Source organism: Rana temporaria, chromosome 2 (assembly GCF_905171775.1).
Source record: "Rana temporaria chromosome 2, aRanTem1.1, whole genome shotgun sequence".
Classification (NCBI taxonomy): Eukaryota; Metazoa; Chordata; class Amphibia; order Anura; family Ranidae; genus Rana; species Rana temporaria.
The window spans coordinates 420,923,151-420,949,926 of NC_053490.1; the positions used below are offsets into that span (position 1 = coordinate 420,923,151).

At 41.7% G+C, this 26,776-nt stretch overlaps 1 protein-coding gene across 3 annotated transcripts in view; it reads right to left on the reverse strand.

Moving 5' to 3' along the window:
* The window catches only part of CDKL5 (cyclin dependent kinase like 5), a 511,586-nt gene that overhangs the window by 88,284 nt on the left and 396,526 nt on the right, over positions 1–26,776 (reverse strand). For all 3 annotated transcript variants that reach the window (XM_040338214.1, XM_040338213.1, XM_040338212.1), the window contains exons 9-10: positions 16,080–16,170; positions 7,626–7,815 (exon numbers count right to left, since the gene is read on the reverse strand). In XM_040338214.1, the coding sequence (XP_040194148.1) occupies positions 7,626–7,815; positions 16,080–16,170 (281 nt within the window). The remainder of the gene's footprint in view (positions 1–7,625; positions 7,816–16,079; positions 16,171–26,776) is intronic.

The following is a 26,776-nucleotide window of genomic DNA, read 5'->3' on the forward strand; positions in this document are numbered from 1 at the left end:
AGGACTGGGAGTTGAGCTTGACTCCATCCTCAACCCGAAAAGGCCCCACAAGCTCATCTTTGATGATACCAGCCCAAACCAGTACTCCACCTCCACCTTGCTGGCGTCTGAGTCGGACTGGAGCTCTCTGCCCTTTACCAATCCAGCCACGGGCCCATCCATCTGGCCCATCAAGACTCACTCTCATTTCAGCAGTCCATAAAACCTTAGAAAAATCAGTCTTGAGATATTTCTTGGCACAGTCTTGACGTTTCAGCTTGTGTGTCTTGTTCAGTGGTGGTCGTCTTTCAGCCTTTCTTACCTTGGCCATGTCTCTGAGTATTGCACACCTTGTGCTTTTGGGCACTCCAGTGATGTTGCAGCTCTGAAATATGGCCAAACTGGTGGCAAGTGGCATCTTGGCAGCTGCACGCTTGACCAGTTCATGGGCAGTTATTTTGCGCCTTGGTTTTTCCACACGCTTCTTGCGACCCTGTTGACTATTTTGAATGAAACGCTTGATTGTTCGATGATCACGCTTCAGAAGCTTTGCAATTTTAAGAGTGCTGCATCCCTCTGCAAGATATCTCACTATTTTTGACTTTTCTGAGCCTGTCAAGTCCTTCTTTTGACCCATTTTGCCAAAGGAAAGGAAATTGCCTAATAATTATGCACACCTGATATAGGGTGTTGATGTCATTAGACCACACCCCTTCTCATTACAGAGATGCACATCACCTAATATGCTTAATTGGTAGTAGGCTTTCGAGCCTATACAGCTTGGAGTAAGACAACGTGCATAAAGAGAATGATGTGGTCAAAATACTCATTTGCCTAATAATTCTACACTCCCTGTATAATAAAATGTTGCACTTACAACAGCATTAGAACAATTGCATCTTGAGTTTTGTGCGTCAGCCGACACACAACCAAACACACCCGTCCTTTCGGGACACGAGGGTGATGGTGACATCAGCACGTTGCACCGCCACATTCGTTTTGTCACAAAATGACGGCTAACTGTGAAATTTTAGGGGCAATGCCCCTAAATAGAAGATGATCACTGCTCTAGGTTGGTTTTCACCTGTATCAACTCCACTGCACGCTAGCAGGTGCTGGCCCTGTTCGCCACAGGCTTGCGCAGTGTGCCTGTCGGGGCCGGCAGCAGCCATTTTTTTCAGGTGCCGCAACCGATGCGTTGCTCTTCACCCAATCCCAGGGCAGGGGGACCTGGCAACGCGCTGGGAGACCTGGCAGCGCCTGCTGCTGTGACTCATAGGAGTCGGACTCCTGTGATGATCATGTGAGTAACTGACTGCGACTCACATTCTGCAAGCTGTGATGGCCGCACGGCGCCCCTGTTGCCCATGGCGCCCTGTGCAGCCGCACAGCTCGCACACCCCAAAGGCCGGCCCTGGCCACAAATCTAAAAAGATCAATTTTTATTAAGACATATTTAAAGTGGATGTAAACCCGATTCATGAAATTTGAGCTGTGCACATATATCTGCAGTGTTTTCTTATCTCTCTCCAAAACACTATGTCCTCTAGCTGTCTCTTGCTCCGTAGGTCTGTTATCAGCCTAATAAGTTCTCACAGGTTCTCCAAAACAAGAGATAGAAGTGTGTGTCGGGGGAGGTTGCATTAAATAGAATAGCAGTCAACTTGCTGTCTAAGAGCAGAGCTATGCACATTCCTTTCTTCCTTTGCCTATGAGGAGAGGGGGTGTGTGCCTTTGCTCTAATCAGCTGTCTTGGCTGTATGCCAATAATCCACTGACAGTGCTAACCAGGAAGAGAAAAACTTTAACACAAAGAGCACTTTCTAAAGGATATATAGAGATGAAGAAAGCAGATATACATGTAAAACGTAAAGGGTCGCAACCATGACACTACCTGGCTGGAGTTTGCATGTTCTCCCTGTGCCTGCGTGGGTTTCCTCTGGCATCTCCGGTTTCCTCCCACACTCCAAAGACATGCTGGTAGGTTAACTGGCTTCTGTCTAAATTGGCCCTAGTATATGAATGTGAGTTAGGGACATTAGATTGTAAGCTCCTTGAGGGTAGGGGCTGATGTGAATGTACAATGTATATGTAAAGTGCTGCGTAAATTGACAGCTCTATACAAGTACCTTAAATGATAATGAATGATAATGACATAGGGAGATTTGTTTAATCTCTGTGTATCATCTGAGGCTGTTCACTTCACTGTGTATATATGAGGATTTATATCCACTTTAAAAAGACTCTCCACACTGCATTTCATGGAACATATCACTCCAGTTAGCTCATGACTAAGCGCTTATTTTGGCGTGAAATGTGTTAGCTGGAGTGCTATACTCCCTTGAATGTCCCTTGAATGTAGTGTGCAGTCTTTCTTGAATATGACTTAATAAAGGTGATTTTATTGGATGTGCGGCCATTGCCCCTAAATAAAGGGCGTACTAGGAGATGGGTAGTGACAAGTGAATACTTATTAATGCTATTGTATTATAACTGTTGCTCATAAAGCGCACATTATTACATCATTAGCCTATTTGGGGTACTATGGATATGCACTCAGAATTGCTTTACAAAAAGTTTTGCCTTCAGTTATACCTTAAGTTAAAGAAAATCTATCAAAAGAGAAATATGAGAAATCTCATTGTTGACCATACAAATTGTAAGGTGTCTGGCCAGCAATAATCAGTAGCGTTTGAACATGTTTCAATGCCCTTCACGTCTAAAAAGTTATTTTCTAGCATTTAGCATTCGGCTTTATTATGTATGTCTTTGATTCCTATATCATAGTTCTTTACACTCCAGCCCTCACAGACTGTTTTTAATGTTGCACCCAACAGTTTTGATAATTAGTTGTCCATGTTATCAGTAATGGAAGCTGGAAGACAGCTGGATTAATTAATAGTCCATAAATGTTTGTGATAAGGCAAATGCACATTGAAGGCATGTCTGATTTACAACCAAAAGATAGCAGAATAATAATCAGTACAACGATTTTGCAAACAACTTCTTTGTAAACAAGACTATTAGTATTAAAAAAATTATGCTGAATTTACGACATGTCTGGTTCCCTATTTATTACGGTGAATTTGGGATCGTGGGCAGGATCACGCAAATTCGCCAGATGTGAAAAGTGCATCATTTATGAATTCATTTTCTTGCCAACAGTCCGAAAACATTCCCTGCTAATTTCTTTTCTTATCGACTTGGGCATTGTTTCAAGACTAATAGCTAGATTCACGTAGGGTTTTCTAACTTTGCGGCGGCGTAGCTTAGCGTGTTTAGGCCACGCCGCCGTAAGTTAGCGAGGCAAGTACTTGATTCTCAAAGTACTTGCCTGCCAAGTTACGGCGGCGTAGCCTAAAGTGGGCGGGCGTAAGGTCGCCTAATTCAGATTTGTCTGAGGGGGGCGTATTTTATGATAATGAGGCTTGACCCTACGTGATTGACGTTCCTTTTGAACTGCGCATGCGCCGGGCACCTACATTTCCCAGTGTGCATTGCAGCTAAGTACGCCGCACGGGCCTATTGATTTTGACGTGGACGTAAACGACGTAAATCCCTATTCACGGACGACTTACGCAAACGATGTAAAATTTTCGAATTTCGAAGCGGGAACGGCGGCCATACTTTAACATTACTATTCCATCTATAAGATGGAATAACTTTAGGCCTGATAAAACGTTACGTAAACGGCGTATCTGTACTGCGTCGGCCGGGCATACGTTCATGAATAGGCGTATCTAGTGATTTACATATTCTACGCCGACCGCAATGGAAGCGCCACCTAGCGGCCAGCCTAAATATTGCACCCTAAGATAGGACGTCGCAAGCCGTCCTATCTTAAATAGGTTTAAGTGTATCTCTGTTTGAGAATACACTTAAACTTAGGTGTGCGTAGATTCTGAGTTAGGTCGGCATATCTACTGATACGCCGACCTAACTCTACCTGAATCTAGCTATATACAGTTTCCTATCTGCTGCAATGTCAACTCTTGGCAGATGACTAATCCTGGTGGCCATGACCTTGGAATAATTATTTTATAGAAATTCATAGCTCTTGCATCCTGATTAAAAGTACACCATATTACCAAAAGTATTGGGACGCCTACCTTTATACGCACATGAACTTCCCAGTCTTAGTCTGTAGGTTTCAATATTGTGTTGGCCCACCCTTTGCAGCTATAACAGCTTCAACTCTTCTGGGAAGGCTGTCGACTAGGTTTAGGAGTGTGTCTTTGGGAATGTTTGACCATTCTTCCAGAAGTGTATTTGTGAGTTTAGGCACTGATGTTGGACGAGAAGGCCTGGCTCACAGTCTCCGCTAATTCATCCCAAAGGTGATCTATTGGGTTGAGGTCGGGACTCTGCAGGCCAGTCAAGTTTCTCAACCCAAAACTCACTCATGCATGTCTTTATGGACCTTGCTTTGTGCACTGATCCAAATCATTTGGTGGAGGGGGGATTATGGTGTGGGGCTGTTTTTCAGGGGTTGGGCTTGGCCCCTTAGTTCCAGTGAAGGGAACTCTTAAGTTAGTAGCATACCAAGACACTTTGGACAATTGAATGCTCCCAACTTTGTGAGAATGGTTTGGGGATGGCCGCTTCCTGTTCCAACATTACTGTGTACCAGTGCACAAATGACAAAGACTGGGATTCCATTAAAGTTCATGTGTGTGTAAAGGCAGATGTCCCAATACTTTTGGTAATATAGTAGAGGTGTTTAACCACTTCCCGCCCGGCCTATGGCCGATTTACGTCCAGGAAGTGGTTGTGAAATCCTGACAGGACGTCCATGGACGTCCTGCAGGATTTCATGCCGCGCGCGCCCGTGGGGGCGCACCGTGCGGCGATCGGTGATGCGGGGTGTCAGTCTGACACCCTGCATCTCCGATCTCGGTAAAGAGCCTCCGGCGGAGTGCAAAAGACCTAGCAGGAACCAAAAATGCTTGGGTACTTTTGCACTTGTAGGGCACATGTCTGGGTGTATTTATGGACTGGGCGGAGGCAGTGGGCCGGCGTATCTTAGGGGTCACGCCGGGGCGCAGTTCTGAGCATGTGCAGATGGGGGCAGTCAGCCCGTCGATGTCACTGAGCATGTGCGGTAAAAGTTGCGCCCGACGTATCTCCCTGCGCCACCGTCGGAGCTTCATTAGCATAGAGTGACGCCCACTTACAGTTACGCCGCCTTACGCCGTCTAAAATACACCCCACTGGTGCATCTGGGTGAGAATTTTTTTGTGAATCATGTACAGGCCTCTCCGCGCTGGTCCGGTGCAGCGGAAAAAAGATGCACTACGCCGGCATAAAGATCCGCCATTGTATGTGAATCTAGCCCAATGTTCTGACCAGACCTCTTAAAACTGTTAGTGGCACTGGAAAAATCACTAGAACACCAAGCCTATCCTTTTTTCCCCTTTTTATGGCATCAGGTGAGGCTGTGTAAGGTAGCCAGCCCCTATCAGACCAACACATTACCAACTACCATAAAGTTATTGAATAGCAGCTACATTAATTTACCTACAGAAACAGTTAATTGCAACTGAACGTTTGTAGTTCCATATACTGCTAATGTAAGAGATCTAACTTTGTTATTACAAGCCAAATGTATCATTGTGTACCCAAATTAAAATTATCTTGATGTAGTCTTATTATATAATAGGGACTGGCAAGATTTTTCCAGAGTAGCGTGTCATAACATGCAATTCATGGATCATCCTAAAATAATAGGTTTTGAAGGCAAGGAAATGGAAAAATTGTGTTCTGCCGAGGTGTGCAAGCAAAGGAGGAAAAATATTCAGATCTTCAAAAAACTAAGGGCAGGTTTGTAAAATACAGTAATGCATACATTTAACTTGGAAACAAAACGGGATGTGGTGTTAAGGTCTTGTTATCCTTGTGGCCAGCAGCAGGAAAAGCTTGTGTATGTAAAACCTACGAACATTGGTTTGTGAAGACAGAAATTCACATGCTAGATTAAACATTTTGGATAAACTGCATAAAACCTTCTTTGTCAAAACAGTACATTTTGTGCTGGGATATCTTCCTGTACAGGAAGGGTTAGTCATTGGCACAAATAATCCCAATTAAAAAGAGGTGAGTCGGCAAAGAGGGGTTTAAGTTTATATAAGGGAGGGTTAGTATTGGAGAATTAGGGTCAATTATAGCCTTAGGGGAGTGAGTGAAAAAGGACCTTAGAATAGAGCATCCCGCCATGTGATAGGAGCTCTGCAGTAAATTTTATTACCAATGAAAGCTCATGCAATGCATTCCTGAGTGACCTGACTGTACTTTTAATGCAGAGCTGCTAACCAAAAGTGTTCTTGTTTACAGTGTTAAATACCACTCCCCCACCAATAATCCATGCCACACAAATGAATAAACACTAGAGAAATTATAAAAACGCTGTACATTCTGCTGTTTTCGCACAGTCTATACCAATCGGGTATAATTCTTGGTACCTCTTGGGGATCCAAAATCAAACAATGGTCCTATCTTGGACCATGACAGCAATGACCCTTTTAACTGCTTTTTAAAGGCATAAATCCAGTATTTCAATTTTGCCATGTCAAAATTTGCCACAATCAAGACTATAAACAGTAGGGAGGTGGGGGGGGGGTGGATTTGGGGTATAAAAACCTCAGGCATTTAGGTATGCAATTTAATAAAAATAAGACATGATTTATTTCAACTTGCAATAATAATTGTGATGTATTTCTCTTATATCCCTTTTCTCTGAAAAATATTCTGTGTGCACCTTGAGTTTTGCATCACTTTCTCTTCTTCTATTACTAATAAAAGAATAAACGCAGTTTGATTTTATTCCCACCCACTACATAAAAATTTTGATGACAGTTTGTGTTATATAACTTAGTCTGTGAAAGGGGCTCAGCGAAAGAGACATATAAATAATTATTTCTTGAACAAAGAAAGTTTAAGTAGTCTTTAATGTAATAAAAAAAAATGACAGGTGGGGAAAGCTTTCTGTAATGCCGCGTACACACGATCGGTTTGTCTGATGAAAACAGTCTGATGGATTGTTTTCATCAGACTAAGGCAGCGTACACACGATCGGTTAAACCGATGAGAACAGTCTGATGGACCGTTTTCATCGGTCCAAACCAATCGTGTGTGGGCGCCATCGGTTATTTAACCATCGGTTAAAAAAAAGCCAACTTGTTTTAAATTTAACCAATGGATTCCTAACCGATAGTTAAAAATCCACGCATGCTCAGACTAAATTAGGGGACGGGAGCGCTCGTTCTGGTAAAACTAGCGTTCGTTATGGAGATAGCACATTCATCACGCTGTAACAGACAGAACAGCGTGAAACGTCTTTTACTAACACAAAATCAGCTAAAGCAGCCCCAAGGGCGGCGCCATTGGATTTGAACTTCCCCTTTATAGTGCCGTCGTACGTGGTTTACGTATCCGCGTTCTGACACGATCGTTTTTTTAACCGATGGTGTGTAGGCGCAACTGACCATCAGTCAGCTTCATCGGATAACTGATGAAAAAATCCATCAGTCCGTTTTCATCGGATGCACCGATCGTGTGTACAGGGCATAAATGTCACATTAAAAAATATTAATGATCATCTGCATATTTTCCATTCTGGAAAATCTGAGCATATTGCTTACTACACTCACCCGCATCCCATGAAACCGAGGGTTGCTGTAAAACAGCTTCATCTGCTCTGGTGGAAGAGGTCCTAATACTTTCTGAATTGTGAAAAGCTGATCAATTTCACTTTCTCCAGGAAAGAGAGGCTGGCCATCACTTAGCTCTCCAAGGATACAACCCACAGACCACATGTCAACGGCCTTTCCATATGGGGCTCTAAAAAAAAGAAAAGGGAAAAGAAAAACACATTTAGAGCTGTTAATCTGTCATTAGTGTTCTCATTAATGGTGTTTTACAAACTCAGACCCATCTCATGTATAGAATATCTCCAGCTACTCATTTGAAACAAACTTTTCATTCCCGTTGTGTGGTGCTAGAGACAATTGAAGAGTGACTTTTTGAGCTACCCCAATAACGTTGATGATATTAAAGTATTTTCTTAAAAAAATTGCTAAAAACCCATAAATACATGATCAACTAGTATAAATTATTAAGCCACAACTGATCCCCTATCCAATATTCTGATCTTTGTCTGGTGTCTAGTCTAATGTGCAGAGTCCTATATAGTGCTTCTGTGAAATTCTAATCCTTACCTGGTTAACACTGTATGATACACAGGATGAGATTTATATAGCTCAGCAACTCATACTCATGAATTTCTGGTGCCTTAAAGTGGCATTGCAGTTCCATACAAAAATCTGTATCCCCTCCTAACAAAATAATAATTTGGTATTACAGGCTTCAAATGCAGACATCACGTATGTTTCAATGGCATTCCCAACTTTGTAATAGTTCATATTCTTATATGTATATGCTGCACTGCTGTGGGGAGAAGATAAAGCTGTACCCTACTAAACAAAGTTACTTTTTTTAATGTGGTAGGGCACATTTGACATACTGCCAACAAGAAAAAAAGTGGTGAGACAAACTTGGGTGTGGTTTCATGAGAGCAGGCATACAATTAACCAGGCAGTCCCAGTCAATAACTGTCACCAAATTACAGTGCTAGTGCATCCTTTCTTAACCAGGGTGCCACGGCACTTTGGGTGCTGTCTGCGTTTGCCAGGGGTGGTGTGGAAACCTTGTTGAGAAAGTGCTCTGCACATTTCTTTTTTTGCTATGAAATTATTCACAATAAAAACACTGATGTAGAATCTAATAACAGTTGTAGTGAAATTATATTCTCAAAAACCTGTTGCAATAGGTTCAATTAACAAAGCTAATAAATCAGGATAATGGTCCTAATTTGCAAGAGTGGAAATACATTTATACCGATTCCAATCAGATTTGAAAGCTAGTCATATAGCTACAATAAAAAATTCTTATTCATTTGTAAAAGGCTTGTGAAATGAGCATATAGCCAATTTCCTTACAGAGTACACCTCCTGATATACTCAAAGCACCTGCACATTCCACTTACCTCACTTGCATATGCAGTAAATTGGAAAATGTACTCATTACAAATAGAAAGGTGAAATTTGTTCACTTTGCCAGAGACAGTTATTTTGTATCCGGGAAAACAATGGTTTTTCATTATTTGTAGAACACCTCACTAGGCTTCTTATAAAAATCTAACCAAAGTGAAATGCAAATAATGGCTTAGAATAAGTACTGTAGATCAAAGGCTGGCCCACCAACTACTTCTTTACTAGTGGTCATACCTCCCAACTTTCTGAGATGGGAATGAGGGACACCTATCAGCAAAAGTATGCAGGCATAGGACACACCCCTTGCCACGCCCCCTTAAAGGAGAATTGTACAAAAAAATAAGATTGGTTAGACCCACAAGTGCTTTTTTTACCACTACTATTTCTTTATATTGGCTTTTGGAATTTACAAATGCAGCAATTTAGAAATCAGATGAAAGTGTAGTGCTGGGAAACACTTTTTGATAGATAAAAAGTGCATTTTATATACATCTATATAGATCAGACCAAAATGAGGGACAAATGAGGAGAATGCGGGACAGAGGGACATTGCTCCAAATCAGGGACAGTCCCTCGAAATCAGGGACAGTTGGGAGGTATGCTAGTGGTCCTTACTGTGACATACAGGCTTGGAATCCAAATGCACTGTACTTTGACAGCAACCACACTATACACAGGTGTGAAACAATTTTGAATAAGACAATCTGACACACTCAAGTGCAACCTGAGACAAACACAAACAAACTCTAGTGTATCCCACTCCAAATTCCATTGTTTCTTTTTTTAAATAACTATTTGGTTGATTCATGACTGTGCTGTGTTGTAGGTCAAACTGCTTTGAATACATACTTTTAAATAATGCAAAATCTTACAAGGTACCTGTTTTACAATAGTACGTTTTCTGGGAAAAGTGTACACAACTTTGAGGCCACAAAAATATGTGGTCATGAAGAAAAAGCATAATAAAAGTGGCTCAAGACAGCAAAAATTTTAAATCATGTTTACTATTGTTTTAAATTGCTTTAAAGTGTTATCAAGTCCTGTATTGAGGTAGAGTACAAAGAGATGTGGAAAGACTCTCTTGAAAGTTTGCTGCTCTCAGGCCTGTTCCATTTTCTTGTATAAGAGGCAAGTGTTATCAAATCATAGAAAAAGTGAAACCCAGATGCAGAACAGTCAGACGCTGCAACTGTTATTAGTAACATTGCCAAGCTTCACAAGTGTAAACCAGAGGAGTGAAAATACTTCTTCTAAGATTCTAACTTAGGCAACATTTTCAAAGGTTCTAAAAAGCTGCAATTAAATTGCACATAACAAGCTTTGCAGCAAAACTGGGTTAAATAAGTGAAGCTATTCCAGCTTGAAGCAACTGCTTGTTCTAGTTTCTTGTGAACTCAGGAAACCTTGATTTATCTCACTAGACAACGTACACAGGTGAATGCCCACTGTGCACACTTTCCTGCCATTACATAGCATCAATAAAGATTCTGGGGTAGTCTGGGAAACAGACATTATCTATTTGTTATGAAAAAAGCCTTAGCACATTATCATTATCATCCATTTTCAAAAACTTTGAAAGCCTGAGGGCCATTATTCCTCAATGCAGTCTTCCAAAAGTGATGTATTATCTGAGAGCTTGTTCAGTAAATCGTGAAATCTCTTACTGCCATTACCGCAAACAATTTTAGCCCTGCACAGCTGCTTTGTCCAATGGACTGCTAGAAATAATTTTGAGTTTGTTGACATGGGCCACTTGAAAAGTAAATATAGATGCTCCTCTTGTACATGTTATGCTTTATTTACAAGTGACCCTGGTCACTTTTAATTCAATTTGTAACAAGGCTGTGCAAATCAAACTAAGCAAGGGATGATTAAAGGTTGCCATCACCGAAAACCGCTGCAAAACATTTTGTAGATCCACAGTTACAGACAAATAAGGCTATAAATAAGTCTATTTTCCTGTAAAATCCAACACCTCGTCCTCACTACTGGTCTTCCATTATGATGGCTAGCTTCGTTGATCAATAGTTATGCTTGGGAGGTGGGAAGGATAAATCCCAGGGTGACTACATCACATATATATATATATATATATATATATATATATATATATATATATATATATATATATATATATATATATATATATATATAACAAGAAGATGGATTTTATTTTACTGAAATTAGTGTTTTCAGTAAAAATTTGTTAAAATAAGAGTTTAGCCAGCTGGCCCACACAGCATTGCCCCCCCCCCTTCCTCCTCTTTGTTGCCCGAAGTGGATCTTAAGTAGCTTCTCTGCATGCTTTACTCTTCTCCTCCACCTTTCACCCCTGCTTCACCCCTGTTCTGAATTCTAGAATGCCCTATTCCCTTTACTGTCCCCATTACCACCTCATATGGTAATGTTACCAATGGTGCTTCTCCCAGTCTCAATTTTAGCTATGAATAAGCACTGAGATACAGTGCGAAATGCGTCAGATTTTGTTCTGATTCTTTTGGCCGTGGCATGTAATTTTGTGACCAATTTTTATTAAAAAGGAACTTTTTTGGAGTGCGGCTGTCCCAGCTTTTCTTTCTTCAAGTTTGCATTTCCATTGCATTGCCTGCACCCATGGTTCGGATTTAAGGAGATTGGATTTCTGGTTCATCTGAGCGGTTATCTCTCCTCCCAGTCTCAATTTTAGTTGAATATGTACAGTTTCCTGTGCCTTGGGGTTTGTGATGTCACTTTCAGTGCAACCTCTGATCCAATCAGTAATCCTATTTATGTTGTTTTTTATTTGCCTCTCTACACTTATGGTTGTTGCATACTTTTCTTTATGTGAATGCCTTTCATACCTTGTATTAATACTTAAAAACACAATTAAAGTTTTGTGAAATAAAATAAAAGTTTAGAAATATATTATCATTATCGGCTTTTGTATTCCTGTGAAAAATGATTATTAGAATGTATTTCTCTGCTATGTAGGTTCGCCTTCTCTATTGGTCCTGGTGACCACTGTCACCAAAATAGAAAGCCATGGGAAATAAAGTAGCTGGGTTGTCACTTAAAGTGTGACTTAATTTCTGTTCAGAATGTTAGCATCAGTGGACATTCCTTGAAAATGTGGCTCATTTACATCTCTAGTACATGGAGGAGACTGCAGGAAACATTTTATGAACAGTCATTATCATCCTACACTGCCTGGCCCTGATTGTTTGGTTGTATAAAGAGGCTAATGCATAAAATGGGTCCAGGTCTACACAGTGCTTTTCAAGGCTGACCTGGGATTGTTGTCTGTGGTGTGTGATCTCTTGCCTTAATAGCAATGGTGAATCGGCAATGGCTTTAGTGTCTAAGATATATTTCCAAATATCAGAAGTAGAAAAGTTTTGAAATGAGAATTGTTAAGTAGAAAAGGTTTAGAATGATAGTCCTCCTCTAGGTCAGACTGAAATGCTATGTCCTGAATGACTGGCATGCATCATGTTAGAGGTATAATGTTTGTGATGTTGGTGTGCATAATGTGTGCAAAAATATTTTGTACCTGTGAGGGAGTGATTATTAATTGGGGTGGGAACGATGAGTCAGCGGAGAGTCTAGGAAATGTTGATTGAGTGGGGGAGAGTTAAGACTTTCGGCAGGTTTATTTTACCAACTTGCTTGGGAGATTTGCCATCACATCCTGCTCTAGGAACCATACAGGGATCGATAGGATATCTTATGGGATATATCACCATTGAAAACAAAAATAAGCAACTTTAACCCTTTCTCCCTCTATCCAAGAAAAGTTTTGTCCTGGAAATCCACACCACAACAAATGTTATGTATGATTTATCAATTTGTATTGCTTCATTGAAAACAAACTTTTACAATTATTGGATACACTGCTAGGAAATGCCTTTTTAGTTTGCTACATTTTGGAAAAATCCCCAAAATGAAATTAACAAACTTGGCAGGTTTCCACCTTTTTAAAAAAATGTTTGCATTAAATGTATCTGCATTTAACTTTTTTCTTTTATTAACTGTTTCCAGGGTTCACAAAACAAGTTGAAAAAAGGTTGTTTTAAATTTTTTGGAAGCCTTGCTTTTACTATTTAAAGTGGAAATCCAGTGCCAACCTATTTTTTTGGGGAGGAAGGGTCTAAACTTTGTCAGGATTTTATTGCAACGTGTTTCCCTAGCAGGATGATTTCCTTTCACTTCCTGTTGCAGAGACATAACAGAAAGTAAGGCCTCGTACGGGGGATCGAACATGTCCGATGAAAACGGTCCGCGGACCGTTTTCATCGGACATGTCCGCTGGGAGATTTCGGTCTGATGGCTGTACACACCATCAAACCGAAATCCCCACGTACAGAGAACGCGGTGACGTAGACGACACCGACATTCTCTATCGCGCAAGTTCAATGCTTCCACGCATGCGTCGAATCAATTCGACGCATGCGCGGGATTTCGGTCCGCTGGTTAGACGTACTAACCAGCGGACATGTCCGACGGACAGCTTTCCAGCGGACATGTTTCTTAGCATGCTAAGAAACTTTTGTCCGCTGGAAACCTGTCGGCTAGGCCGGAAAATTGTCCGGTCGGCCCTACACACGACCGAACATGTCCACGGAAACTGGTCCGCGGACCAGTTTCAGCGGACATGTTCGGTCGTGTGTACGAGGCCTGAAAGGATATGTCTCCTGTCATTTGCAAGCTGTCACCATAACAGTTTTCCCCATTGAAAGATTTATTATCACCTCCTATAATGTACAGTAGACAGCTCTTAAAATTTTGCATTATGCTTTGCCTTCTCTCCCACTGACAAAAGTCAGCACTAATAATGAAAGTAGATTTCCCAAACCAGGAAACCGAGAGGAAAAAAAAGATATACAGTGGGTGTAAACCTTCCCTGCTTTAACAAAAAGAAGAGTCACCCGGGGTTATACTTTAAGTATCCTCTACTAAAGAATATTCTTTCCTATGATGTGCTGTGCATGTAAAGATGGAGGCTCACTCTAAATTTCCCTCTTCCACAGCTAAGATATCTGATGAGAAGTAATACAAAACCTTCCTTTTTCCAAGGGTTGGTAGTATATCTTGGACATTAGAGCCATGGTCGATCCACTATGCTATTATAGCAGGAGATTTCCTTTCTACCTTACTTGTAAAAATGTCATCCAACAGCGCTGCATAAACAAAATGTGAAACCACTGTCAAAAAGCATAGGGGCTTTTCTTGGTAGCGTCACTACAGGCAGTATTATATCAGTCACTGTGCTCATTTCTTGTTACCTGTGCTGCCAATGATAATATATAGTAACACAGGCAGGAGAAGGGGATACAGCACAGGTCAGTTGCTGTAGACTATTACAGTCAAGCAGGTTACACAAGGGTCAACCAGTAATATCTCATTTAACAGCGTTCTATGGTCACAGCATACACTTTGATTTTTAACATCGGCATTGTTATAGCAATACAAACAATAGTTCTATTTGACAATCCAATTTAAGCTTACTTGAAAAACATTATTTCATGTTGTGAGCACTGCTTGTCTGCTGGCTATCACTTTCCACAACCTGTTGGATTCCCTACTTGTGTTGCACCATTTCCTCAGCAGTTTACTTTCAACTTCTAAGGACATTTAGCCAGATTCAGAGAGAGAGAGAGATGTTACGCCGACGTAACATAGTGAGGCAAGGTCAGTATTCACAAAGCACTTGCTCCGTAAGTTACGTAGCGAAAATAGGCCGGCGTAACCCCGCCTAATTCCGAGTAGGCAGGTAGTGGGCGTGCTACATTTAAATTAACCGTGACCCCATGTAAATGAAGGGCCGTTCGTACGGAGCATGCGCGCGCATGCTCAGAATCACGTCGCAAATACTCCCTACGATACAACGGCTCAATGCGTACGACGAGAACATAACTTATCCCCATGGGTGCTTAACTTGTGGCCCTCCAGCTGTTGCAGAACTACAAGTCACATGAAGCATTGCAAGGATGACAGTTATAAGCATGACTACCAAAGTCTGAGGTATGATGGGATTTTTATTTCCGCAACATTTGGAGGGCCACAGGTTAAATACCCAAGCAGTGGTTCCTGTACTGACTCAACCTCCTGAACCTCCTTCTCTCGCCTGTAGTTCAGAAGACAGTCTCTGTGAAAAGTGTGACACAGCAGTGCCAAATCACAGAACATTGTAATACGTGTCAAAGAATTCAGGGAAGTAAATGTAAATCTTCAAAAATAAGTATACAAAAATTCAAGATTGTTCAGATTAATATAATTAGGCTGAAAAAAATTGGAATTCAATGTGGAAATTAATATATAAGTTTAAATGTCACCCACGTTTGGTATTTCTGCTGTGTAGACAAGTGCTATAGTGTGTGGATCGGACAGTGTGACATTGTAATATCAGAGAAATTGTTTAAGGTTTTTTCAGTCAACAGGAAGAAAAAGAAAGCAACAATTTAATTTAATGTGCTCATAATATGGTCTCTAATCTCACAGACATTCCAGTTCTTCTGGCTTCAAAAAGCCACATTTCTATGAAGATAGGCTAATAACAAGAGAAGGAGTCCCAGAAAAAATCAAAATAATATCCCAACCCCTATGAAAGTCCTGTATGAAAAGATCTGCTCCACACTTTGTACACAGCTAGCCTGTTTATCGTTGGGCATACCTAAAGCCTTGTTCGTACACATGGTCAAATTTGCGAATAACCATGCATCCGATTTTTGTTGCATATGAAAATTCTCGCAAGACAGAATACAACTTCAGAAGTGACTATTTTTGTATGTATTCTTTTTTTTTCTGAGCATGCACAGTCTTGCGCTTATGATTTTTTTCGTACAAATTAAACGAAAATCGGACATTGATTTCCAGCTTTTGTCTGATGGAAAAACGGAATCGGCTGTTGAAAGCACCTTACTACCGATCCGAAAATCAGCAGATTGTTCGCCGAATAAAATTTTTCTTCCGATTTTCGTATGGTGTTTGTACGGGTCTTAAGAATGAAAAGTTGTGCACACCGATATTTACCTGCCACGAATGAAACATATTTATACAAGTAAGTTCACTACTCACCCCAGAAGCAGCTCAGGTGAACGATACCACCGCGTGGCCACATACTCTGTGTAATTTGCATTGCTGCCTTCAGATAAATTCCGGGCAAAACCTGATAATATAAAACACCGCACTTAGCAAAAACATTTTTGTTTTTGTATTTCTTTATTTATTACAGGTACTAATATAGCATCAACAATTTATGCAGCGCTTTACATTCAGATTTGTTTCTGACCTCAAAAATTCTATGCTCCCTATTTCAAAGACATACCGACACATACCAAGGTCAATTTAGACGGGGACTAATAAAAGCAAACATTCACCAATAAATCGAAAAGTGTCTCCTGTCCATCCCTCTTCTGCTTTACTACATGTATAGCAGCTTTTTTTTTTTTACCCTTTTTTCAGGAAAAGGGTTTGGTCCTTCCCTCCAATACATGTCATTCACGTAGGTGAATGATGCGTACTTTCCCCACTGTGCCTCCTCGGAAATGGACATCACTTATCCCAAGAGCCTTACTGTTTCATTCACAGAGGCACAGAGGTGGAAGGGGGGTGTGCCTAGTGGCACCTCATCTGGAGGCTGAACTCAGCCCAGCAGGCCTCTTAATGAAGACAGAAACAAAATGTTGGGGCGAGACCAAGTTGAGGCAGGGAATGAAAGGATCTCAGTGGGACAACTCTGGATCCACTGGATGGGTGAGTATCTGAAACATGGAGATCCCATTTTTCGGTAAGCGGGGGGTAAAAGGCAAACAAACGGGGTGGGTGGAGATCAGCTTTAACATATCAGCATGTGTTTGGAATGTGGAAGAAAACCACAGTACACAAAGAAATCCATGCAAACACAGGCAGAACATGCAAACTTCATGCTGTGACCTGGTTGGGAGTCGAGCTGATGACTCTAGCGCTGCAGTTTACTAATAACTCTATAGATATGTACAGTATCTCAAACATCCTCATTAAGGTTAAAGCCAGCATTGCAAAAGATTAGAGATCCTGTTGTTCACCAGAGAGTTGGAGGACACATGCAGGCAGCGAAACACTCACCTGCTTGCATGTGTCGCTCTTTTGCTGGCTGGATAAGCTAGTCATCTCTCTTTTGCCCGTGATTTACAGTTTCCCCAATTTTTGGCAGCAAAGGAATGATGCCACGTACACACGATCATTTTCCGGCATGATAAAAATGTTACCGTAATTTAAAATGATCGTGTGTGGGCTTCACATCATTTTTCGGCTTCTGAAAAACTACCAATTTTTTTCGAGCATGCTGCATTGTTTAACGACGTTTTAAACAATGTTGTTTTTCGGGTTGTAAAAAATGATCGTGTGTGGGCTAAAACGACGTTAAAAACCCGTGCATGCTCAGAAACAAGTTATGAGACGGGAGCGCTCGTTCTGGTTAAACTACCGTTCATAATGGAGTAAGCACATTCATCACGCTGTAACAGACAGAAAAGCGCGAATCGTGTTTTACTAATACGGAATCAGCTAAAGCAGCCCAAAGGGTGGCGTCATCCGCATGGAACTTCCCCTTTACGTGTTGTACGTCACCGCGCTTTGCTAGAGCATTTTAAAAAAACGATGGTGTGTGGGCAACGTCGTTTTAATGATAAAGTTGGAAAAATTTTGTTTTTTCTACATGCCGAAAAACGTTCGTGTGTACTCGGCATTATGCTTCACTGCTGAATCTGGATAGTTAATGTTCTTGCATGTCTTGTGATCCTGTAGCTCATTCTGGCTTGCAACAGGATAATAAAGTAGGATAGTAGTTTAACCACTTGGGATCCGCGCTATAGACGAAAGACGTCCACAGCGCGGCTCTCAAGTGGCAGGTGGACGTCCCTGGACGTCCTGTTGTTGTTGTTCCCCGTGCGCTCCGCTGGGGGCGCGCAGCGGGGAAACAACGTGCCCGGCGCATCGCTCGGGAGCCGATGCGAGTGCCTGGCGGCCGTGATGACCGCCAGACACCCGCGATCGTCGGTGACACAGCAGGACGTGGAGCTCTGTGTGTAAACACAGAGCTCCACGTGCTGTCAGGGAGAGAGGAGACCGATCTGTGTCCCTTTACATAGGGACACAGCATAGGTCACCTCCCCCAGTCAGTCCCCTCCCCCCACACAGTAAGAACACACCCAGGGAATACATTTAACCCCTTCCTCACCCCCTAGTGTTAACCCCTTCACTGCCAGTCACATTTATACAGTAAATAGTGCATTTTTATAGCACTGATCGCTGTATAAATGTGAATGGTCCCAAAATTGTGTCAAAAGTGTTCGATACGTCCGCCGCAATATCGCAGGCCTGACAAAAAAAAAATCGCAAATCGCCGCCATTACTAGTAAAAAAAAAAAAAAATCAGAAATCTATCCCCTTTTTTGTAGGCGCTATAACTTTTGCGCAAACCAATCAATATACGCTTATTGCGATTTTTTTTAACAAAAATATGTAGAAGAATACGTATCGGCCTAAACCGAGGAATTTTTTTTTAAAAAAAATGGGATATTATTATAACAAAAAGTAAAAAATATTGTGTTTTTTTTCAAAATTTTCATTTTTTTTATGTTTATAGCGCAAAAAATAAAAATCGCAGAGGTGATCAAATACCACCAAAAGAAAGCTCTATTTGTGGGGAAAAAAATGATAAAAATATAACTTGGGTACAGTGTTGTATGACCGCGCAATTGTCATTCAAAATGCGTCAGCACTGAAAGCTGAAAATTGGTCTGGGCACGAAGGGGGTTTAAGTGCCCAGTAATGAAGTGGTTAAGGGAGAAAGGAACATAAGTTTCGGATGAGTTTTTTTAAAACAAGATAATAACAAATAATACTGAGAAAAATGTGCTATAGTAGCAAAGCTTGTTAGTACACATGATACACTGTAATGCCGTGTACACACGGTCGGAATTTCCAACAACAAATCGGAATTTCCGAGCTGGTTCTCAAATTTTCCGACAACAAAATCAGTTCTCGTAAATTCTGATCGTGTGTGGAGAATTCCAACGCACAAAATGTCACGCATGCTCTGAATCAAGTAAGAGATGGAAGTGCTCGGTCTGGTAAAACTAGCGTTCATAATGGAGAAAAGCGTGAAACGCGTGAATCGTTTCTCGCTAAACTTCTACTAACACGACTGGTATTGAATTTCCCTTTAATAGTGCCGTCGTACGTGTTGTACGTCACCGCGTTCTTTCTGACAACATTTGTGCGACCATGTGTATGCAAGACAAGTTTGCGCCAACATCCGTCAGAAAAAAAATAGACGGTTTTGTTGTCGGAATTTCCGATCGTCTGTATGCAGCATAATAGTATGGGTGGAACTGGACACTGCAAACAGAACTTGCGAAACATTTCTCAGTATGGTAAAGCTACAATCCCATATTTCACCAGCAGGTGGCAGTGTAATTGAAATTGAAGATTACTTTTTCTGGGTTCAGTAGATTTTAGAAGCTTATTAACCACTTAAGGACCGCCTCCTGCACATTTACGTTGGCAGAATGGCACGGCTGGGTACAGGCACGTACCTGTACGTTGCCTTTAAGAGCCCAACCGTGGGTCACGTGCGGGACCTGGTCCGAAGCTCCATGACCGCGCCCCGCAGAACCCGATCGCCGCCGGTGTCCCACGATCAGTCACAGGAGCTGAAGAACGGGGAGAGTTGTGTGTAAACACACCTTCCCCGTTCTTCACTGTGGCAGTGACACTGATCGTCTGTTCCCTGATATGGGGAATAACGATCAGTGACGTCAGGCCTACAGCCACACCCCCCTGCAGTAAGAATCACTCCCTTAGGGCACACATAACCCCTTAGAGCCACCTAGTGGTTAACCACTTCACTGCCATTGTCAGTTTCACAGTAATCAGTGCATTTTTATAGCACTTTTCGCTGTGAAAATGACAATGGTCCCAAAAATTTGTCAAAAGTGTCCGATTTGTCCGCCATAGCGTCGCAGTCACGAAAAAAATTGCCGCTCGCCGCCATTAGTAGTAAAAAAAAAAAATATTACTAAAAATGCCATAAACGATCCCCTATTTTGTAAACTCTATAAATTTTGCGCAAAACCAATCGATAAACGCTTATTGAGATTTTTTTTATACCAAAAATAGGTAGAAGAATAAGTATCGGCCTAAACTTTTTTTTTTTATATTTTTTGGGGGGGTATTTATTATAGCAAAAAGTAAAAAATATAGAATTTTTTTCAAAATTGTCGCTCTATTTTTGTTTTTAGCGCAAAAAATAAAAAAACGCAGAAGTGATCAAATACCACCAAAAGAAAGCTCTATTTGTGGGAAAAAACGGACACCATTTTTTTGGGGAGCCACGTTGCACGACCGCGCAATTGTCAGTTAAAGCGACGCAGTGCCGAATCGCAAAAAGGGACAAGGTCCTTAACCTGCATAATGGTCCGGGTCTTAAGTGGTTAAGGGAATCCCGTTCATAATATTTCTCTGTAATGAAAGAGACAGAAAGTGGATTTCCTTTTAAAATGGAAATACTTTTTTAACAGTCTGAGTGCTGCTGTAGAGGAGCTTAGAAGAGGCCGATATAAAGACAAATTAAAGGTAAATCCACAAACACAATTTTTGCATATTGCAGCTTACCAGTAGTAAGCTGTGGTGGCTTTATTAGTTATCTTTTTAAAATCATGTTTTACTTTATTTTTACCTGGTGATCCTGCCAGTAACACACTTCCTGTCCTAGGGTTGCAATTCTCATTCACTCTACAGCAGGGCTTTTTTTCAGGGGGAACTCAGTTCCACCACCTTTGACTCCGACCCTTTGGTGCCTGCTCACCACAATCACTTGTAAACACAGAAGTCTGGTTTCTGTGTTTACAAGTGACAGCTCTGCACTCTGTGTGTAACCCCCCTGAACTCTGCATTCTGTATGTAACACAATCCTGGTATTTACCGTATTTATCGGCGTATACCGCGCACTTTTTTTCCCTGAAAATCAGGGCAAAATCGTGGGTGCGCGGTATACGCCGATACCCGCATCGAGTTTTGAATACTGCGCCGACATATACCGAGCGCAGTACACTCGGGTATAGTCGGGCAGTCTCGGCTCCTTCCGCGCTCACGTCCTGGACGTACAGGACGTCAGCGCGGGTAGCCGAGCATTTCCCGACAATACACGAGTGTACTGCGCTCTGTATATGTCGGCGCAGTATTCAAACTTGGCGCGGGAAACGAGCGGGGAGGACGCGAGGACGCCGCGAGGACGCCGCAGAAGGACGTCGGACCTGCCGAAGAGGAAACCCGACCCGCCGAAGAGGACACCCGACCCGCTGAAGAGGACACCCGACCTGCCGAAGAGGACACCCGACCCGCCGAAGACGGACGCCGGACCCGCCAAAGAGGACACCCGAAGCCGCAGAAGGACGCCGGACCCGACGAGGCCGCCGATGGACGCCGCGCAAGACACCAAAACTGAAAGTATAAAAAAAACAAAAAAACTTTTTCCCACAGGATTCAGGGCAACTTTAGGGGTGCACGGTATACGTGGGAGTGCGTTATACCGCGATAAATACGGTAATGCCCCTTTAAGACCCTTCTACTGTTTGTGAAATCTGAACGGGGTCGTGGTTGAGTTCCTGCACCTATTTTCTGAGGAAAAAAGCTCTGCTCTACAGTATCAATGAATGAGCAGTGTTGTCACCCTAGGCTGCGCTTCTGATTTTGTACACCTCCCACTCTCTTCATGTCCATTACATAGGGAGGAGGGGTAGTACAGTTCACAGAAGACAGCTTAGAAAGCATTAATTGAGATTTCAAATTAGTGCACAGGATGTTACAAGGACACTGGATTTCTATCAGGATCAACAGGTATTTCTCTGTACTTTTTGGTTTAGCCTATAAAATTTGAGTAAGGTAAGCTCTAATATATTCATTTTATGTTCATGGCTTTTAATATTTAAGGTACTTACACTAGCTGCATTTAAAATTATATCTAACTATATTTTTAATGAATACACTACTGAATTAATTGGTGATTTTTATGTCTGTCTGGAGTTCAGCATTAATATCTAGAAAATCGATTTGCTCTAAAAATTCAATCTCAGTTTAATGGGACTTTCCAGACTGTTCTAGGCAACATGCCAAATCAAAGACTATCAAGATCACCATGCCAAATAATAAGAAATTGATACAGCGCTTGTCAAAGAGATCTGATGTATTAGAAGATTTAAAGCGATAAATGAAAGTGAAAGCTGGTACAGAATTTAAAACCAAAGATGGGAATTATAAGGCTTTATACATGTGTGCTACAACTGCTGTAGATAACATGAGTCAAATGAAACGAATATCAAGCAAAGCGTGCCCGTTTCTTAAATGGCTAATTAAGAATGTTGTGCCTTATTTAATTGTATCATTAGTTATGCTCACATACAAGGGAATTCATAAAGAGTGTCTACGACAATCTTTAGAATTCCATCATGCCTCTGTTCAACAATTGTCAGCGTGGGCGTCAGATTCACGTACAGTGGGGGAAAATATTATTTGATCCCCTGCAGATTTTGTTAGTTTGCCCACTTACAAAGAAATGAAGGGTCTATAACTATTATCATGGGTGTATTTTAAATAATAGAGACAGAATATCAGCCAAAATTCCAGAAAAAAACACACGATACAAATGTTATAAATTGAGTTGCAGTTCAGTGAGTAAAATAAGTATTTAAACCTCAAGCAAAACATGGACTAGTACTTGGTGGAGAAACCCTTGTTGGAAAGCACAGGGTTAAGACGTTTTTTGTAGTTGGTGACCAGGTTTGCATACATCTCAGGAGGGATTTTGGTCCACTCTTCTTTACAGATCTTCTCTAAATCCTTAAGGTTTCTTGGCTGTCGCTTGGCAACTCGAAGTTTCAGCTCCTTCCATAAATGTTATATCGGATCAAGGTCTGAAGACTGGCTAGGCCACTCCATTACCTTAAAGCAGTGGTCTCCAAACTGTGGCCTGAGGGCCAAATGCGGCCCTTTGCTTGCCTTTATCCGGCCCTTGGGGCACTATCCCTCCCATTGATACGAGACACTATTCTGCCATCTGACACCGACAATGGAGCAGCATTTCTCCCATTGACACAACTAATAGTCCCCAACAAATCCCCTTAATTTGCAGGGATTTCCTATGACTTCCTGTTTGGTTATGGGACAGAAAGTGAAGGGAAACCTCCGCAATGGGACACAGATAGCGGAAAAAATCTGACAGGGGTTATAGCCCTCCTTTGCTCTATCCAAAATGAAAACGTTTTGCCTATACCTCTACTTTAATGTGCTTCTTCTTGCGCTACTCCTTTGTTGCCGTGGCAGTATGTTTTGGTTTATTGTCATGCTGAAAGACCCATCCATGACCCACACTGAAGACCATGATCTTCAGTGTTCGTCTAAAGGAAGAAGGTTCTCCTGCATGATTTTACACTACATGGCCCCGTCCATTGGCCCCTCAATGCGGCAAAGTCGGTCTGTACCTTTAGCAGAGAAACAGCCCCAAAGCATAATGTTTCCACCTCCATGCTTGACTGTAAGGATGGTGTTCTTAGGGTCATAGTCAGCACTTTTCTTTCTCCAAACACAACAAGTACCCTTTCTCATGAAGATACATGTACAGTCATGCCAATGAACATCTAAATGATTCAGAGAAGGATTGGGAGAAGGTGCTGTGGTCAGATGAGACCAAAATGTAGCTCTTTGGCATTAACGCGACTCGCTGTGTTTGGAGGAAGAAAAATGCTGACTATGATCTTAAGAACACCGTCCCTAAAGTCAAGCGCGGAGGTGGAAGCATTATGCTTTGGGGCTGTTTCCTGCTAAAGGTACAGGCTGACTTTGCCACATTGAGGGGCCAATAAACGTGACCACGTATTGTAAAAGCTTGGATGAAAACCCTCTTCCCTCTGCCACAACACTGAAGATGGGTCTTTCAGCATGACAATGACCCAAAACATACCGCCAAAGCAACAAAGGAGTGGCTCAAGAAGAAGCACATTAAGGTCATGGAGTAGCCTAGTCAGTCTCCAGACATTAATCCTATAGAAAATGTATGGAGGGAGCTGAAACTTTAAGTTGCTAATCGACAGCCAAGAAACCTTAAGGATTTAGAGAAAATCTGTAAAGAGTGGACCAAAATCCCTCCTGAGATGTGTGCAACCAACCACAAGAAATCTCTTACCTCTGTGCTTGCCAACAAGGGTTTCTCCATCAAGTACTAAGTTGTGAAATGCTTAGGGATCAAATACTTATTTTATTTACTGAATTGAAACTTCATTTATAGCATTTTTTGTATGTTTTTTATTGTTTTGTGGTGGTTATTCTCTCTCTATTATTTTAAATACACCTATGATACAAATTATGGACCCTTCTTTTCTTTGTAAGTGGGCAAACTTACAAGATCTGCAGGGGATCAAATAATTATTTACCCCACTGTACCTGTTGCAAACAGGTACATGAATTTGTGGCACGAGTGAGGAAGCGCACAGAGACTGGTGTGTTCAAATGGACAGGGACTCATATAGATGGTCTTAATTACCTCCTATTTTGTTATCTACAAACTGTAGGTCTTTATTTTTTTATTTTGGTGCAGTAGTAGTACCTGCCTTACATATTAGTAGCAGTGGCGTCATTCGGAACTACCTGAATTTCCCCCGTACCTTCATTAAGCTACTGAAAAGGGTGTCAGGTCATTTTGAATTTGGCACAGGATATTTTAAAGGGCCATACCAGAAAATTATAGGTAATGCTTTATTCCCATTGATAGTTTTAGAGTACTTTCATGCAGTCTTTTTCAACCTTTTTAACATGGAGGAGCCCAAGAAACAACTTTGCGTTCCCAGGGAACCCCTGCTGGGAGAACACAGTGATTATTGCTGGCAGGTATAGCCTCTGGCTATATTCGCATTGTAAAAATCTGACATGCTGGTTGTATCCAAGTTGATCGATGGACCAACTTGAGTACAATCAGCCTGCCCATACATGGTTCGAATCTCAGCTAATCCCTGCTGAACTGGCTGAGATTCGAACCGTCTATGGCCGGCTTTATTCTAGGTATGGATCCTAAAAGGTACATTTCGCCAGGTACAAGGAATTTCCCTTAAGGCAGAGGCTTTCACTTAACTTGTATCCCTGATAGACTAAAGATTTATGAAAGAAACTGTGCATGCCGCTTTTCTTCATATATCTTTAAGACCACATGATAAAGTCTTTTCTAATAGGATTAATATGGCATGTTTGTAGGAGAGTTGTTCTTTTGTTTCTGCATGTTGCTGAGAGCACAGTACTTTGTGCACCAACCCAGCCCTCATGGTGCATCCAAAGGGCTTTCACAGGTGTACATATAGGTATGCCCATGTGAATGAGGCCTAACTGTATTTTTTTTCTTTTTTTTACAGAAAATGCAGTCCAGATTTAATTACAGTGTTCCAAAATAAGCATTCTTTTGTGAGGCTTAAATGCATAGTTCATGTTTACCAAAAAAACGACTATGCAGATAAGGCATGTCTGTAGATAAAAACAAACTGTAGACCTTTGACCAAAATTGAATAAGGCCCTTGTTATCACATGAATGAGCTTTTCCTCTGATTCACATGTGCTTTGTTCCCTGATAAAGTATCTCTGAGCTCAAAGTCTGAGAGCTCACGCCTGTGATGGTGAAGATCAACAGTAATAGCTGGGCCTCACTTAGCAACGTCCTGGGAGGTTTACAGTTAGGCTCCATGAGGTATGTAAATGGCCTACACCTATACCATGGACATTATTCAACTTTAGTCAAAGCTGCACAGTTTTTTCTCTCCTCTGATGCAGTAGCTCTGGTCTCAGTGTTTGCTCACTCCTGTGATGGTGGAGGTGAGTAGTAATGACTAGACATCTCACAGCAATGTTCTAGGAATTTTCCAGTCAGGTTTCAGGAGGTATGTAAATGGCCTACACCTAAAGCAAGAGCATTATTCAACTTTAGTTAAAACTGCACAATTTGTATTTATCAGATGCTTCTTATCTGCATAGGCAGTTTTTGGTAAAGGAAAACTCACTCTTTAGGTTCTACTTTAAGAACAGAATTAGGAATTCCCTAAAGCAGACTCTGTGCCCTATACCTAAAAGATGGCTATAACGCAGGCTTAATTTGTTGGGAGGATGTACATGGACATCCTCCCATGATCGCGCTGCCCATGCGCCCCCTGTGGCACACGATTGATGGGCTCTGTGATCACTGAGTCCTCTGCTCTCCTCCAGCCTAGGCTGGAGGAGAGAAGAGGGAGGCGGGGATACAGCCTGCAGTGTGGGACGGACTGCAGACTGATAAGTACGTCCTTTCTCTATATACATTATGGATCTGAAGAAACAGCGGAGGCTGTGAAACGCGTCATCCCATTGGCTGGCTCCGTGTTCTATATCACTTCTATATCACTTCCGGTTCCACACTGACACGCACGCTGTCTTGAACGGCGCTTCCTGTTTCCTGCTTCCCCATGTCTCAGTGACACTGGGTCTCCATCAACCCAGCTCAGTATTTGTAGCGGCTGACGTTTGTTTTTTTTCCCCCCGGGCGGAACTCCTCTTTAAGTTAAAGACACCACAAATGTATGTATCAAAATGAATGGTCTGAAATACCACTGCACAGAACTGCATGTGAATCGCACAGGAACACATTCCTCTGTGATTCCTGGTTTGAACCGCTCTTTGGGAATGTATTTTTTTGCCTAGGTCAAAGCACAGCTTAACTTGCT